The sequence below is a fragment of the Chenopodium album genome, chromosome 10 (genome assembly GCF_948465745.1).
Source record: "Chenopodium album chromosome 10, dcCheAlbu1.1, whole genome shotgun sequence".
In the NCBI taxonomy this organism is placed as follows: domain Eukaryota; kingdom Viridiplantae; phylum Streptophyta; class Magnoliopsida; order Caryophyllales; family Amaranthaceae; genus Chenopodium; species Chenopodium album.
In genome coordinates this window covers 55,297,231-55,315,782 of record NC_137843.1, presented here as the reverse complement: position 1 = coordinate 55,315,782, position 18,552 = coordinate 55,297,231, and the positions used below count along the sequence as shown (strand labels likewise).

General features: G+C 34.5%; 1 protein-coding gene and 3 pseudogenes across 3 annotated transcripts in view; 2 read left to right on the top strand and 2 right to left on the bottom strand.

The window, feature by feature from the left end:
- Positions 1–904: 904 nt before the first annotated feature.
- The window catches only part of LOC145564174 (phosphoenolpyruvate carboxylase kinase 1-like), an 86,788-nt gene continuing 69,140 nt past the window's right edge, over positions 905–18,552 (bottom strand). Inside the window, exon 2 of the mRNA XM_081624510.1 lies at positions 905–1,073. Coding sequence (XP_081480636.1) covers positions 1,069–1,073 — 5 coding nt within the window. The 3' untranslated portion in view covers positions 905–1,068. The remainder of the gene's footprint in view (positions 1,074–18,552) is intronic.
- Positions 2,581–4,372, top strand: LOC145564173 (putative inorganic phosphate transporter 1-3 pseudogene; annotated as a pseudogene).
- Positions 8,332–9,930, top strand: LOC145562577 (putative inorganic phosphate transporter 1-3 pseudogene; annotated as a pseudogene).
- Positions 14,133–17,208, bottom strand: LOC145562576 (putative inorganic phosphate transporter 1-3 pseudogene; annotated as a pseudogene). Of its 2 annotated transcripts, none has more exons than XR_014094412.1 (2): positions 17,028–17,208; positions 14,133–16,600 (listed from the first exon to the last, which is right to left on the bottom strand). The product of XR_014094412.1 is annotated as a putative inorganic phosphate transporter 1-3 pseudogene, transcript variant X2 (transcript). The 2 variants fall into 2 exon arrangements; XR_014094411.1 differs by having other exon boundaries at positions 17,041–17,208.

The following is an 18,552-nucleotide window of genomic DNA, read 5'->3' as shown; positions in this document are numbered from 1 at the left end:
ATCTAATTTGATAATCTGAATTTATTATCCAATTTGATCAAATTTGGATCTTATATATACGCTAATCTACAAAAATAAATATATCAAATGGGGTCTTATTAGATTTGAAATAATTTGTTTTTTTAATAGGTAATAATTACATATAATTTTTTCTCTACGAACTTAATGATATTTAGCGAAAATTGCTTATAAAATAACAAAGTAGATCTGAACTTATTTTTTTGATCTGACATGTTCTGATTTTTTTTTTCCTCTTGTGTTCTGAATAAGTAATTATTTATTGAAATAAAGTGAATAAATATACAACTCCTTTTGCATGCCCCCGATTTACAATAATTTTATTGTACATCGAACATTTTTGCGAAAAGTGACCCTTTTTCTTTATAAAAGTGACCCTTTTTCTTTACAAAAGTGACCCTTTTTATTACAAAAGTGACCCCTTTTTCACAAAAGTGACCTTATTTTTTTACAAAAGTTACCATTTTTTTACACAAAAGTGACCCTTTTTTTTCACAAAAACAGAGTATCAAAATAAAAAAAATAAACACAAAAGGCAAAAGTTTTTGTTCTATAGCAATCATCACCTCTCAGTTTCGAAAGTATTGTTCTTGAAGTTGCAATTTCAGTACCAGATTATATCACACCCTCTCCCACTTACCACCTTCTTCCCAACAATACAATACATTTATCCTCCATCATATTCACTTTCTTCAAAATTCAACCATCTTTCTTCTACAATTAGCAAGTATTTTCCTCCATTTTTTCTCTCCTTTAATGGTGAAATCAATTAAGCTTGAGAACTACAACCCTTCCGAAGATCTGCCAAACTCCTCCGACCCGAATTCCTCCCTTGCGTCCTTCGTCGTTACCCGTTTCTCTCTCATCTCGACCTCTTTCCCTGTCCTCGAATCACTGACACCCACCTCCAAATCACTGGCGCCGGAATTGGGGGAGGGGGGGTCAGCAAGGTCGAATTGGAGGGGGACGCCGGATTCTTGGGAGAAGCTAAGGGAGTGGCGACGGTGGTGGGTGTTTTTCTCGGTGATGAAGTTGCCCAGCCAGCCCGATTTACACTAATTTAGTGTAAATCGGATGTTAGTAAGAGTTTGTGATAAATATATATTCTAACAATATTACCATCTTTCATCCACAATCTATTTCCGAATGCTTTATTTTTGTTAGTGCATAAATTTGATCAATAATATCTTCAGTATACGCTATTAAAAAAAAGATTATAAAATAGGTTATATCATGCAAATATTCACTTGTGGTTAATACAATAACATTTCAACTCTTAAATATCACCCTAAATACCTTTGTCAACTAGTTTAGGTCACATTCACTCCTTAAAATATTTCAATTTTATCTCTAATCTACTTATATATTTTAAATTTTGTGAAAAACTATCTTATATTATAAATAAAATATTGTAAAAAAATGTACCATATACAATACTAAAAGTTGTAATTTGCTATCCTGGCATGTGCCGGATACAATGATGAAAGGGAAGGGGAATTTGGGGGGGGGGGGGGGGGGGGAGGGGGTTATATATAATAATGAGGTTATTCGGAAACTAAGATGTAGAAGGGTTGAAAGTGAGTCATTAAAATGTTTCTTATTTATACTAATCTATTAAAAAGCGCTCCTAAGAAATTATATATGTCACGTGGCACCATTCTCAAACACTAGAAATATGCCACATCATCTTCAATCAAAAATTTTAATGCTAATAAAAAGTAAAAAGTAAAAAAGGTGCAAATTAAAGGAAGTACTCCATAGTTTATTAAGGTAAATTATAGCAGTTTAACATAAGATATCATTAGGTGTGTTGGACAGTTGTGTTATTATTGTCATACAAGAAGCATGAGACTTTCCAGTTGTGGAAATTTTCATTCATATAAACATATATATTTGCATGTAAACTCCATTAAAAAGTATTTGATAAAACGTGAAATAGTATATGCTTATAAGATTACGGAGTAGATTCCGGAAGAATGTTCAAATATGATTTCCCTTTAAATACTTGTCTTTCTTCCCTCCAATTCCTACACAAATCAAAATATCTCTCTTCTACTTTGGCTTCTTACTCCTCTACGAAAGGGTTAGTCATGAAAATCTCTTATTTTTTCTTGTTCTAGCTTTATATATACCATATATTGTTCTAAACATAATCTTGTTATAGGTCTTGTGGTTTACTCATTGTCGATTGAGCTCGAGTAATATATGATCAAACGGTCTCTTTACTCAAAGCTCAATCGATCTCTTTCGATTATAGCATTAGCATGTGTGATCATCATAAATACAATTGTGAATTATTATAATAGATAAAAACAATATAATTAACGTTGCTTTATATAGTTTCCTGATATTGTATACTAGAACTACAAATCATGCTTTTTTTAAATTTTATACGAAGTATAAAGTCTTGTGATATTATATAAATACGTGCTACAAAATTAATGTCATTGCATATATATATATTACGTGTCACTAACCGATAATATAATTTACATTGCAGGTCTTGTACAACATAAAGCCATCAACGAGTAAAGAAACTGGAGAACAAAAAGAGACGATTTAATGGTGAAAGGACAACAACTAGAAGTGCTGAATGCACTTGATGTAGCAAAAACACAATGGTACCATTTCACTGCAATTGTGATTGCTGGTATGGGATTTTTCACAGATGCATATGATTTGTTTTGCATTTCCCTGTTGACAAAGCTTCTCGGTCGTATTTACTACGATGTACCCGGATCAAATAAGCCGGGAGCATTACCTATCAACGTCTCAGCTGCCGTGAGTGGAGTGGCCCTCTGTGGGACACTAGCTGGCCAACTCTTCTTTGGTTGGCTCGGAGACAAGATGGGAAGGAAAAAGGTGTATGGTATTACATTGGTTATGATGGTTGCAATGTCCATTGCCTCTGGTCTCTCATTTGGGAGCACCGCCAAGAGTGTCATGACAACACTTTGCTTCTTTCGTTTTTGGCTTGGATTTGGTGTTGGAGGAGATTACCCTCTATCTGCCACCATCATGTCTGAGTATGCTAATAAGAAGACTCGTGGAAGTTTCATCGCCGCTGTCTTTGCTATGCAAGGTATGGGTATCTTAGCTGGTGGGATTGTTTCCTTAATTGTTTCTTCCGCATTTGAGGCAAAATTCAAGCCACCTCCTTTTAAAGTAAATGCGGTTGCCTCCCTACCACCTGAGTGTGATTACATTTGGCGTATTGTGTTGATGTTTGGCGCTATACCTGCTGCCACAACATACTACTGGCGTATGCAAATGCCTGAGACTGCTAGGTACACTGCTCTTGTGGCTAAGGATGCTAAGCAAGCTGCTTCAGATATGTCTAAAGTCCTCAAGGTTCAAATTGATGCAGAGGAGGAGAAGGTTGACCAAATAGCAAAGAGTGATAAGAATCAATTTGGGCTTTTTACCAAACAATTTGCTCGCCAATATGGAATTCGTCTACTAGGAACCACTAGCACTTGGTTCTTGCTTGACATTGCGTTTTATAGCCAAAATCTTTTCCAAAAAGATCTTTTCAGCTCTATTGGATGGATCCCACCGGCAGCAGATATGAATGCTATCAGGGAGGTGTATATGGTAGCAAGAGCTCAAACCTTGATCGCTCTTTGTGGAACCGTCCCTGGATATTGGTTCACTGTTGCTTTCATAGATGTAATTGGACGTTGGTGGATTCAGATGATGGGATTCTTTTTCATGACCGTTTTCATGTTTGCTATTGCCTTTCCCTACAAATATTGGCAACAAAAGGAGAACCGTATTGGATTCATTATAATGTACGGGCTAACCTTCTTCTTTGCCAACTTTGGTCCTAATGCCACTACCTTTGTGGTGCCTGCTGAGGTCTTCCCAGCTAGGTTGAGGTCAACTTGCCATGGCATATCCGCAGCAACTGGAAAAGCCGGAGCCATTATAGGAGCCTTTGGATTTGTGTATGCCTCACAAGAGAAGGACCCAGCTAAGAGAGACCATGGTTATCCCGCTGGTATTGGGAAAAGTAAGTCCCTCATTGTGCTCGGTGTTATCAATTTCCTAGGTATGGTGTGCACTTTAATGGTTCCTGAGTCTAAGGGTAAGTCTCTTGAAGAATTAGCTGGTGAAGTTGAGCTTGATGAAGTTGACGACGAACGCAGGAGTTCTGCTTGATTAGTGCTTGTTTTTTGGCGTAGATACTAATCACGTGATTTATTTTGTTTTGATATTTATTTTTAATTTCTTTGTTCGCTTCATATTTTCATTGTTCGTACCCTAAGCCAATGTTGATTTTTGTAATTGGGTTTGAATATTTATTTTATTTACTTATCATGTTTTTCCTAATTATAATTTAATGTTTTGTAAAGATTTAAATTATTTGATTTGCTACTTAATGTAGCTATTGAATGCAATGAAAAATTTTAATATCTTTTAGTGTCTCTCTTTCATTTTCCAAATTTGGTAATTAAATTATTTGCGTCTTTTGAATGTGAATGGATTATGTAGTTATGAAGATTGTGAATTTTTCGGGTTTACCGCAGCATACTGTGTTGTGTAGTATTTTTATTAGTACTTTTTAATTAACATAGTTTCATCCCCAAATTGGTCCCCTATCTATTGAAGAGACTTGTAATCATAATTCACGAGGCTTCGCATGAAGAACCTGGTCAAATTTCTCGTTCCACAAAAAAAAAAAAAAAAAAAAAAAAAAAAAAAAAAAAAAAAAAGAAATTTCACACATTGAATAATATTTAATCAAGACCAAAATGATAAAATGAATGAACAACCGCAAGTCCCCAACTAATAACTCAACCTATCCGGGGTTAGCCACCTCGAATCGATCCTAAGGGCAATCATCCTGAAGGAATGAAAAAAATTATTAGTAGAAAACCTTGGAAATATGCATGTTTTCATTATCAATTTTCTTCTTCTTTTTTTTTTTTTTTTTTTAAAATAGTGAAATCAAACATGCTACTAGATGATAACTATTATTTGGTAACTCATTAAAGGCTCCACACCTCATTCTTAATGATACTTCAGCTAAATGAAATTCCTTGTAGCATTCTTAATGATACTTCATCCCAATGATGAATTCATCGGTGGATCTCAAGCCGAATTAAGGCTAACTTATAAATTGTACTGTTTCGGATGATATTTTTTATTAAGGCGATCACTGATCGAATCTGCGATATATGTAACTAATTCTAAAGTGATTTGTACTTGTGTTGGAATTTTAGATTTCCTAGGAATTGTTTGTAAGTGTTGTTTGGTTATCTTTCATCAATGAAATCCTTTTTCTAATTTTAACTTAGCTTGTAGATATATATATATATATATAAACATATGCTGAAAGAGGACAATAATTCACAAGAAAAAATGGACTTGATCTTTTAAAACTTTTATCTAAAAATTTAGGTTACCATCTTGGCTTGCCTTAATTAGATCCAAGGAAAGGCAAGACAACATAAACCAAGGCAACACGAGACAAGGTAATAACAAGGTCAATGCATCTTAAGAAATGATGATAAGGGTGGACCAAGGCTTGAATAAGATGGTTCTTATCACCAAGTAGGACACCTAAGGCCTTTTGGGAATGCATAACCCTGCTGAGTCCAAAATTGTTCTCTAGAAGCCAAAGTTGAAGGTATAACACACAAAATCTAATCAATTTTCAGGATCCTATGTCGAATATTCACAAAATCGTAGGGGGCGTAACTTTGGGGTCTTATAATGTTGTTTTGAACCATATATGCCCATTAATCAGTTACATAAATTCCCGTAGTGGTCTTAAGCTAATAAAAGGAGGCGTATACAAAAATAGCCATATTGACAGTTTAAAGGCAAAATGGACGATACCAGCTACTTAAATGGCCTCTTGGGAAGTCATGGGGCCAATGTCAATCTCTTTCATTTTCAAGTTTAAAAAGTAAAAAAAGTTCCATATTGAAGGCTATAATCCATGCTTTTGGTTTAATTTCGAAGGTTTTGGACTTTTGGGCTTGATGTCGAAAAATCTTGGGATAGTAAGGGATGCATTCTAAAATCATATATTATTTTTTTGGAACTATATGACCATTAGTTGGTCGTCATATAAACACCCATGGTGGTCTTAAGTTAATTAAGAGAGCCCGGGGTGTAAGAAAGTGGCTAAATTTAATGGTCTAATGGCAGATAGAATGTTTTCAATCAATCACCCAAATGGACTCCCTAGGGGTCACGAGGTCTGTGGGAAGAGCCACGACCACTTTACTTTTCACGCCTTAAAATTTCCAAAAATGAAGGCCGTAACACACTAAAGCGGACCAATTTTGGAGGTTTTGATTGGGACTCGGGGCTATTCCGATTTGCTGAAAACAACTAAACTGAACTGAACTGAGCTGAGCTGAACTGAATTGTTTATGAGAGAAGGAAATTAGAAACTGAACTGAACTGAAATGAATTGATTGGAGCTGAACTGAATTAAAATTAAGTTGAATAGAACAGGCCCTCAGTGTCAAAAAATCTCGAGATTATAAGGATTGCATATTGGGGTCATACAATACTGTTTGGAGCCATTTTTTTACCACATACAAGTTCATATAAAGTCTTATGGTGGTTTTAATATAAGTTATAAATTAAATGGGTAAATTGCTTGTTTAAATTCAAAGTGGACAATTTCAACCACCTAGGTGGACTCTAAGGGCTTAAGGTCTTATTGGATGTAACTTGGCCTCTTTCCCTTTTACATGTCAATGTAATAGTTTAACTTTATTTAAATATAGTAAAAAATAAATATAAAAAGATTATTATGAAACTTTATGTAAATACCTTTTTACACTATATTTCATGACAAAGTATATTTTTATGTAATTTGTGAAAAAAATTATAGTCAAAGTGAATATATGAATAGTGAAAAAGTCTAACATATCTGTTATTTTGAAACAACAGGAGTATTTACTAACTGAAACTCCACGTTTTAATTTTACAACAAATTTCTCCTCTTAGCTTATTTCATTCATATGGTAATATATACACACCTTTTGCCACTAGTGATGAATCGCTGACGATATGAGCAATTCATTAATTAAAACTGCAAGAAAAATTAGTGTTTAAGCAAATATAATGGTTCAACTAGTCTATTATAGCTATAGGTGTCAAAACCTGACCCAATATGAAAAATATTCAATTCAGATTTCGACTCACATGAGCACAATAATTTAGCATGACTCACGTTTAAAACGACTCAACCTCAACCTGATTCAAACACTTCAATTGATATCTCTAATTACAACAACCAAAATAAATAAAATTATCCATTAACCAATACATACAACGCAGATTGGTAGATGGTATGTAAGTCTCTCATTTTTCAATTTTTAATTTTTTTTGATGAGTGGAAGTCTCTCACTTTGTATAAAAAAAAAAAAAAAAAAAAAAAAAATCCTTATTTTTGTATAACGTAATTAGAGATTGTGTGTAAGTAAATTTCTTCTTAAAAAAAATGCAAGTAAATTTCATTCAAAAGAAAAAATATATAATTAATTAATGCCAACAAGTATAGATAGAATGCGACGGATTTATAGTAGATCAGATGAAGAAAGCTGTGACCCTTGCATATAGTTGCATGTGGCAGGAACTTATCAAACATTTAGATAAAAATTGAGAGATATTTTCTGATGCACTGTTTGTTTACTAGTTGACTTAAAACTATAATATTAGTTTAACAAAAGATACCAAAATATAATGAATTAATATATCAAATATATACATGTATGGTTGGACAGTTGGTTTCTTATTGTCATGTAAGAAACATAAGAATTTCCACTTGCGGAAATTTTCATTCATATAAACATATATATTTGCATGTAAACTTTATTAAAAACTATTTGTTAAAACGTGAAAGAGTATATGCTTATAAGATTACGGAGTAGATTCCGGAAGAATGTTTAAACGTGATTTTCCTTTAAATACTTGTGTTTTTTCCCTCCAATTTCTTCACAAATCAAATTCTCTCTTCTACTTCGGCTTCTTCCTCCTCTTCGAAAGGGTTAGTAAACAATCTTACTCTGATAATTATTTCTCTTGTCCTAGCTTAATGATATACTTGTATATAGTCTTGAGATGATATACATACGTGGTATAGTTTCATAAATATGTGCTACAAAATACATTAATCATAAATTACAAAATATATATGTAGTGCAATTAACTTCAATTATTGATTCAAGTTCAAGCTATATAATTCATCACTATCTATCCCTAAATAATGTAATTTACCTTGCAGGTCTTGTACAATATAAGGTCGATAACGAGTTGGAAAACTGGAGAACAAAAAGAGACGATTTAATGGTGAAAGGACAACAACTAGAAGTGCTGAATGCACTTGATGTTGCGAAAACACAATGGTACCATTTTACAGCAATTGTTATTGCTGGTATGGGATTCTTTACAGATGCATACGATTTGTTTTGCATCTCTTTGTTGACAAAGCTTCTAGGCCGTATTTACTATGATGTACCTGGAGCAAGTAAGCCAGGAGCATTGCCTATTAATGTCTCGGCTGCTGTAAGTGGAGTTGCCCTTTGTGGGACTCTAGCTGGACAACTCTTCTTCGGTTGGCTCGGAGACAAGATGGGGAGGAAGAAGGTGTACGGTATCACCTTGGTTATGATGGTTGCGATGTCTATTGCCTCCGGTCTGTCATTTGGGAACACTGCCAAGAGTGTCATGACAACACTTTGCTTCTTCCGCTTCTGGCTTGGATTTGGTGTTGGAGGAGATTACCCTCTATCTGCCACAATCATGTCTGAGTATGCTAACAAGAAGACTCGTGGAAGTTTCATTGCCGCTGTCTTTGCTATGCAAGGCATGGGTATCTTAGCTGGTGGGATTGTTTCTTTAATTGTTTCATCCGCATTTGAGGCCAAATTCAAGCCTCCCCCTTACAAAGTAAACGCAGTTGCCTCCCTACCACCGGAGTGTGATTATATCTGGCGTATTGTCTTGATGTTTGGAGCAATACCTGCCGCCACAACATACTATTGGCGTATGCAAATGCCTGAAACTGCTAGGTACACCGCTCTTGTTGCAAAGGATGCTAAGCAAGCTGCTTCAGATATGTCCAAAGTCCTCAAGGTTCAAATAGATGCTGAGGAGGAAAAGGTTGACAAAATAGCAAAGAGTGAGAGGAATCAATTTGGACTTTTCACAAAACAATTTGCTCGCCAATACGGTCTTCGTCTCCTAGGAACTACCAGTACGTGGTTCTTACTCGACATTGCATTTTACAGTCAAAACCTTTTCCAAAAAGATCTTTTCTCCTCTATTGGGTGGATCCCACCAGCAGCAGATATGAATGCTATTAGGGAGGTGTATATGGTAGCAAGAGCTCAAACCTTGATTGCTCTTTGTGGAACTGTCCCCGGATATTGGTTTACTGTTGCTTTCATAGACATAATTGGACGTTGGTGGATTCAGATGATGGGATTCTTTTTCATGACCGTTTTCATGTTTGCTATTGCCTTTCCCTACAAATATTGGCAACAAAAAGAGAATCGCATTGGGTTCATTATAATGTACGGGCTCACCTTCTTTTTTGCCAACTTTGGTCCTAATGCCACTACCTTTGTTGTGCCTGCCGAGGTCTTCCCAGCTAGATTGAGATCTACATGCCATGGTATATCTGCTGCAACAGGTAAAGCCGGCGCCATAATAGGTGCCTTTGGATTTGTGTACGCTTCACAAGAGAAAGATCCGGCTAAGAGAGATCATGGTTATCCCGCCGGAATTGGGAAGAGTAAGTCTCTTATCGTGCTTGGTGTCATCAACTTCTTAGGTATGGTGTGCACTCTAATGGTTCCCGAATCTAAGGGTAAGTCTCTTGAAGAGTTAGCTGGGGAGGTTGAAATCGATGAAGTTGATGATGAACGCAAGGAATCTGCTTGATTTAAACTATGGTGACTTGAAGATGTTGCCTTCTGGTTAATTCAAGATTTACCAGATTTTTAAAATTATTTTTACCTCTTGTTTTCGTTATTTGTATTGAGCACCAATGATTAGTTGGGTTCAAAACCCGCTTGCCTTCATAATGTTTTTAAAATTATTTATTTTGCTACTAATTAAAAGTAGCTAATGGATATTCCAATACAAAGTATAACTTTGTACTCCTTTTTCAAATATACTATTGTCGCACTTTTTTTTTATATACTTTCTCCATTGTTTATTTATTTATTGCACCATAAGCATTTTCATGTTTGTCAATGCATACTTTGGTTATTTATACATTTAGTCATACTTTTGTAAAAAATTATAAAGTATTTATATTTAAAAAGTAAACCTTAAATGTTTTTATGGTGCAGTAAAAGTAAAATGAAAGTAATATTTTTATACAAGAATATCGCACTTTTATTAATAATGTCATGAACCCATTAAAGTTTAATTACTTCTTTTTTCTCACTATTATACAACTTGGTAAAAATTATTCTGACAATGTCTTTCTCTTTCCCACTTTCTCAATGAATGAAAAAATTACCCCACTATCTTATGTCTAGGCCTGAGCAAAACTATCTGATTATCCGATAATCCGAAGATCCGATCCGCACCCGATCCGAAAATTTAGGATAACTGATCCGAAAACATTTTCGGATCGGATATCCGATTCGAAAATTTCGGATATCGGATATCAAAAATTTGTATTTCGGATATCCGATCCGAAATCCGAAAAATATAATCCAAAGAAGTAAAATTTAATACTTCCGTCCAAACTCCAAAGGCCCAAATACCCAAAGACCCAACAACCCAAACCAAAAAACCCTAAATAATTCCCTCATATTCCAACCTCACCGCCTCTTTTTCTCCATCTTCTCTCTCTCCTCATTCCTCTTAGATCTCTGCAACCCAGAACCCACCAGGGCCACCACCTTATCTCTTCTCCTTTATCTTTCATTCCTCTCATATTTCCCTTAAAATTATCCTCCATTGGAACCACCAAGTTAAGTGTCTTCGTTCGTCCCTCTTCAATTCGATTCTCACACACACCGTCATTAGCAATCATGACAACGACGACAACAACCGCAACAACGACGACTGCTTCTCTAATTAAAATTTCTTTGTTTAATGAATTGGTTTGTGTATAATTTTTATGTTTTGTAATTTATGAAAATTCTGAATACTTTTTGATGAATTTTTTTTGTATTTGTAGTCTATTTAATCTTCTTGTTAAAGAAATTTTATGTTTTTTTTAAGAATTGTTGTAGAATTAATTTGTTTGTTCAAGTTTGTTAAAAGTAAAAAATGCTTGTTCAATGCAACGTATATACTTCGTATAAATTTGCCTCTAAATTTTAGATTTTTGGCCATTAAATTAGTATTTGTACAATATTAATATACAATGAGGTCGGATATTGGATATCCGAGCTATCCGATCCGACATTTTCGGATATTCGGATATCGGATATCCGAACATTTTCGGATCGGATACGGATATCAAATATAGCAATTTTCGGATACGGATAATTTCGGATCGGATATCTGATCCATGCTCACCCCTACTTATGTCACATCTACTTTTATCGATTAATAAAATAACACCTCGTCACTATTTCCCACCATGTAATTGTAATGTGTGGTTGGTGTACCCGGAAAGAACATTAGGTATATTTAAAAGAACATGGACGAAAAAAAAGAACATTATAGATATTTATAAAGAACACGAGCATAATATGTTCTTTAAGTTTGATTACTATTTTTTTACATTATAAAATATGTTCTTTAATGTATGTACATAAAAAAAATTAAAAATAAATAAAAAATTCACCCGAGTAACTAGGAAAAAGAACATGTTCTTTAATGTATTATCATCTTCTTTTTGTAAAGACTTTATATTCTTTGGCTAGAGGTGACCAAAGTTAGACCGGCTCGGCCCGATTTTGGACGGGTTTTGGGAAGAATTTTTTCGCCCCCAAAATCGGGTCGGACCCGGCCCGTAAATTTAATTTTTTGGGCGGGTTTGGAAATGCGTTTTTATGCATTTTAGTTGATTTTTTTTACTCGACCCGAAAAGCCTGCACGGCCGGACCATTTTGGGAGGGTTTGGGCACAAAAATTTTGGCCTAAAACTTGGCCCAACCCGATAAGTGAGCTGATTTTTTAACCTTGGCCCGGCCTGCCCAATGATCACCTCTATCTTTGTCAAACACAAACATGTTCTTTTTTGTCAAATATAATGTTTTTTTTCAAACACGTTCAACCACCCGAGTTACCTTGAAAAATAACATGTTCTTTTTGTAAAGACTTTATGTTCTTTGTAATGTCATGTTCTTGTCAAGCACAAACATGTTCTTTTGTCAAACACAGGTATGTTCTTTTTCAAACACTAGAATGTTCTTTTTTTTGCCTATGTTCTTTAAAATATGTCTAATGTTCTTTTCGGGTGCAACATCATACGCATGGTGCTCCCGGGTGCACTATACTATTTTCAATGTAATCGAAGATTTCAATATATTATCAACTACATACATAAAATCTTGTGCTTAGAGAATTGTTTAAACTACGAGTACATAGGATGCATATGGTGTATACACTTATCGCATAAAAACGTGTGTAAAGATGCGTGATATGGAGTATTAAATTTAGAAAAAATGAGTAATTGATTTTGCATAAAATAGTTTTAAGTTCGAAATGCGTGACAAAATCATACATCAATCGGTGTAATTAATATTAACTTTAACTTATCTAACGCCCCCAAAATACTCGTTAGCTTTTGCCCAAAACTTTACTCCTTGAATCCTTTACACCCTTATTTAATTTAAAATTAAGGTTCTTTCACTACATCTGGAAATAATTTATAATTGTTCTTGTTAGGACATTTCGGATGACGTTTATGCATAATTCCATGAGAATAGGTAAAGCAAAAGACTAACCAACATTATTTAAGTCTTTACTAGGTATATTAAGTTTAAACAAGTTTAATGGAGAAATAAAATTACTGATATGATCAAGGTTATTCTATCAAAGATCAAGAAGAGGTGAATTTCAATCTAGACCAGAGATGATGGAACAAGTTTACCCTAAAATTATACAGATCAATAGAGAACAATCTTTTAATTATTTGACTTATATTTATGTTTTCATTGTCATAGAAAATTTAATAAATGATTTAAATTGGTTAGCTTCAAATAATGAAGAATTACATGAGTGTTTTCAAAAACATTTTAAGGTATTTTATTTTTAAGAACAATTTGTACTTACTGAATCTATACATATACGTACTTTATTATACTACCTTCGTTAAATGTTATGTGCAACTTTAGGGTATTATTTGTGAGATATAAAATATTCCAAAGTTGCACATAACATTTAATGGAGGTAGTATATATATTAAAAAAGCGTTCCTAATATAAAATATGTGTCACGTGGCACCCTTCATACGTATTAGAAGTATGCCACATCACCATAATATGCCACATCATCCATTTTACAATAAACATGTTTCAATGGCAATAATAAAAATGTTTATCACAAGGTTTGTTCGGTTTGAACAAAAGACCAATAACAAATGAATTAATGTTCTTACCAACTTTGCTATATTTTAATTTATTTTCATTAGTTATTATTGTTCACTTATTTTATGTAATTATATAGTTAATAATTTTATAGCACAAATAATATTTATTGATATTCAAAGTAAAACTCGATGCATCGCCCGAACCACACACTGACACACTAGTTATTCATAAAATACAAATTACTACAAGCTCCCGTTTTAATATTATTAATAATCCTTTAATTGATGTTTCAACAAAACTTAATTTAGTTTTGATAATTTTTGATATTTCATTTAAAAACTACACTCAATAACACGAAATTTTACCCAACTATCATCATTGATACTAATTTAACTCTTATGAAAACTCTTCAAACAAATTATTAGAGTACATATCCTGAAATAATGGTCGAAAATGATGAGGAAGTTATATATAGAGGATAAATACACCTTTTTTTTTCCCAATATCTATCTAATTGGGCTAATTCTAGAGTTTTAAATGAAATCCCAGTTCCAAAAAAAGAACTTAATATTTATTTTACGGAATAAACTTTGGATAGAAAGAAAAAGAAAACAAAAACAAAGTTATAGTAGTACTAATAAAGAATACGAAGTACGTACTTTTTAATTAATTTATTAAAACTTTCATTGCATTCATGATTTATAAGCTGCTTTTAGTAGCAGCTTAAATACAAATAACAAGCGGGATCAAATCCCAACTAATCATTTGGTATTCATTACAAATAACAAAAAACAATTAGTACAAAAAATCAAAAAATTTCGATATGTCTTAATTAAATAATTAAATAAGAATAAAAAAAAAAAAAAAAACTCCAATTCACCGCAATGTTAATCAAGCGGATCCTCTGCGCTGGTCATCAACTTCATCGACATCGACCTCAACCTCGCCAGCTAATTCTTCAAGGGACTTACCCTTAGATTCGGGAACCATTAAAGTGCAAAGCATACCAATAAAGTTGATGACGCCAAGCACGATAAGGGACTTACTCTTCCCAATACCGGCGGGATAACCATGATCTCTCTTAGCCGGATCCTTTTCTTGCGAGGCGTACACAAATCCGAAGGCTCCTACTATAGCCCCGGCTTTTCCAGTTGCTGCGGATATACCATGGCAAGTAGACCTCAACCTAGCCGGGAAGACTTCTGCAGGAACCACGAAGGTGGTGGCATTAGGACCAAAGTTGGCAAAGAAGAAGGTTAGCCCATACATAATAATGAACCCGATACGGTTCTCCTTTTGTTGCCAATATTTGTAGGGGAAGGCAATCGCAAACATGAAAACAGTCATGAAAAAGAATCCCATCATCTGAATCCACCAACGTCCAATGACGTCTATGAAAGCGACAGTGAACCAGTAGCCGGGGACGGTTCCACATAGGGCGATCAAGGTTTGAGCTCTTGCTACCATATACACCTCCCTGATAGCATTCATATCTGCTGCTGGTGGGATCCACCCGATGGAGCTAAAAAGATCTTTTTGGAAAAGGTTTTGACTGTAAAATGCAATGTCGAGTAAGAACCATGTACTGGTGGTTCCTAGAAGGCGAACACCGTATTGTCTAGCAAATTCTTTAGTGAACAACCCAAATTGGTTCCTCTCACTCTTTGCTATTTTGTCAACCTTTTCCTCCTCTGCATCAATCTGAACCTTTAGGACTTTGGACATGTCTGAAGCAGCTTGCTTAGCATCCTTAGCCACAAGAGCGGTGTACCTGGCAGTCTCAGGCATCTGCATACGCCAATAGTATGTTGTGGCAGCAGGTATGGCCCCGAACATCAAGACAATACGCCAAATGTAGTCGCTCTCCGGTGGGAGGGAGGCAATAGCGTTGACTTTGAATGGGGGAGGCTTGAATTTGGCCTCAAATGCGGATGAAACAATTAGAGAGACAATACCACCAGCCAAGATACCCATGCCTTGCATAGCAAAGACAGCAGCGATGAAACTTCCACGAGTCTTCTTGTTAGCATACTCAGACATGATTGTGGCAGATAGAGGGTAATCTCCTCCAACACCAAATCCAAGCCAGAAGCGAAAGAAGCAAAGTGTTGTCATAACACCCTTGGCAGAGCTCCCAAAGGAGAGACCGGAGGCAATAGACATCGCAACCATCATAACCAAGGTGATACCGTACACCTTCTTCCTCCCCATCTTGTCTCCGAGCCAACCGAAGAAGAGTTGGCCGGCTAGAGTACCACAAAGAGCAACTCCACTAACAGCAGCAGAGACATTGATAGGCAATGCTCCTGGCTTACCAGATCCAGGAGTGTCATAATAAATACGACCGAGAAGCTTCGTCAATAATGAGATGCAAAACAGGTCATATGCATCTGTAAAGAATCCCATACCAGCAATCACAATTGCTGTGAAGTGGTACCATTGCGTCTTTGCAACGTCTAGTGCATTTAGCACTTCTAATTGTTGTCCCTTCACCATCATATGCTCTCTTTTTCTTTTCTTTTCTTTTTTTTTTTGTCAATTTTTTCTTTTCTTACTTGTTTTTATGTTTCTACCTTCATCTATAGGGCTGGCAATCGGATCAGGTCGGGTCGGGTTCGTGTTCGGGTCAGCTGATTTCGGGTCAGCTACCCCCTGACCTGAACCTGATCCGTTTAACATTTCGGGTTGAAAACCTCAACCTGAACCTGATTTTTTCGGGTTCGGGTCAACCTGAAAATGACCTTATTTGACCTGATTTTTTTTCTTTGGGTTTAAATAAGGTTATTTCAACCTGAATATGACCTGAAAGTCTGAAACTAACCTAAACAAGTGAACTGCCAAAATTTTCAAAGTTTCAAACCAACTTAACAGATAGTCCAAAATCAAATAGCATAATCTAATTATGGTACCTAATTATCAATTACAAACCAAGAGTGTACTAACAAATTACAAACCAAACAAGTTCAAATATTTAAGTTCTCAAATAACATTAACATTAATTAGAGGATTGTATGTGGCGTATCCATTCTTGTTCTGCATCTCAAGCTTCATGATTGATCCACAAAGCATTTCCAATTGAGGATCCATAGAGTGGTGGACATAATTACTTCCTGCCAACACTCAACAGTCACAAATTGGCAAATTATTAATTTATTAGCAAAATAAACAACAAAAATACATAAACTAGCAAAAAATCGATACTATGTATCTTAAACAACAAAAATCCATAAACTAGCAACATCAAGTCGTAAACTTGTATATAAACAACAAAAATCAACACAAAAATTCACATAAAACATAAACTAGCATGAATTATTCGCATAAATCCATAAATTAGCAAGATCTATCCGTATACTTGTAAATAAACAACAAAAATCAACACAAATTAGCAAGATAAATTCACATAATTACTTAAAGTAGCCTGAAATTTCGCATAAATTTATAAATTAGCAAGATCTATTCGTATACTAACAAAATAACAAAATCAATTCGCATAAATTCATAAATTATGAACAAAAAGCATGAAAAGAATAGTACAACTGTACAATACCACATGAGAGTGAGAAGATAGTGAAGTAGTCGAATTCAACAATGGTAAAGAACTTTGATTCAACAATGGTGAAGGGATTTAGGGTTTTTGAGGAGAGAGAAAATTAAGAGAGATTGAGAGAAGTGAAGCCAAGGAACGGCTGATGAAAAAATGAGGGGAACAATCAGATTTTAGGGTTTTGTCATTAGAAGCCTCTTTAGGAATTGGGCTGGGCTGGGGGTTTTATAAGCCTTTTTACGTTTTTTTTTTTTTTTAACTTTAACTAGTTCGGGTTATCAGGTCGGGTTCGGGTTGACCCGACCTGATTTTGACCTGAATTTTTTTTTCGGGTTAAGTGGGTCGTTTTCGGGTTGAGATTTTCAACCTTAACCTAACCCATTTAATTTCGGGTTCGGGTTCGTGTCGACCCATTTAAGTTTTCGGGTCGAAAAACTCAACCCTAACCCGCTTTTTTCGTGTCGGGTTCGGGTCGGGTTTTCGGGTCGGGTCAGTTTTTGCCAGCCCTATTCATCTACGCCCTGCAAGGTAAAATAATCATATTTGTGTATTAAAAAACTGAATGAATACTTAATTTTTGTAATAAAATTATTAAAGCTTGAAACAGTGAAAAGGACATATAAATTTACAAATTTTGCAATGAATGTACAATATTATTTCTATGTACTAATTAAAGAACATTTTTTTCTTTTGAAAGAATGTATAATATTATTTTTAGAATATTTTATTTATGTTAAACTTTATCGGTCATACACACATGCTACACTTTAGTCATAGAAGAGTCTAAACATATGCATTATGCAAGTTAAGCCTTAAATCATTATATATGGACTACGTATATCTAACTACTATAGTTCCCGTCAAAAATAAATAAATAAATAAACTTAACAATAGTTCAATTCTAACAATCGACTCATACAAACCCTAAACTATTATAACTTTCAATACGGAAGAAATGTATGGTGTGTATAAAATTGGACAAAAAATATAAAAGAGAGTTTAATTCACCAACCTGTGCGTTATTATGAAGGAAGAAGCTCAAGTAGAAGAGAATATTTGTTTTTGTGAAGGAAATGGAGGGAACAAAGATGAGTATTTAAATAGAAATCATGTTTACACATTCTTCCGGAATCCTCTCCGTAATCTCATAAGTATATCCTTAATCTCAATTAGTCAAATATATCAAAATTAAAAGTATAAATAATGTATGTTTTTTTTTATATATATATACGATTGTTTAACTAGTATTGTCCAACCATGCATGCTTGCATTGTTTGATGAGTTCAATTCAAGTATGGCATCTTTTATCTGTTAAACTAGTAATTAATTTCTTGTATCATTTTCTAGTCCTCTTTAGTTGGTATCCACTTTATGTAATCAAATTTTTTAATTTGGTTGTTTATGTTATAAAGGCTTTTGGATATGTCCCCAACACTTGCAAGGGCTTTACAAGTTACAACTCTCTTCTTTGAGAAATTATGTACTTTGTATGTACACAAAGATTTTAGCTTGCTA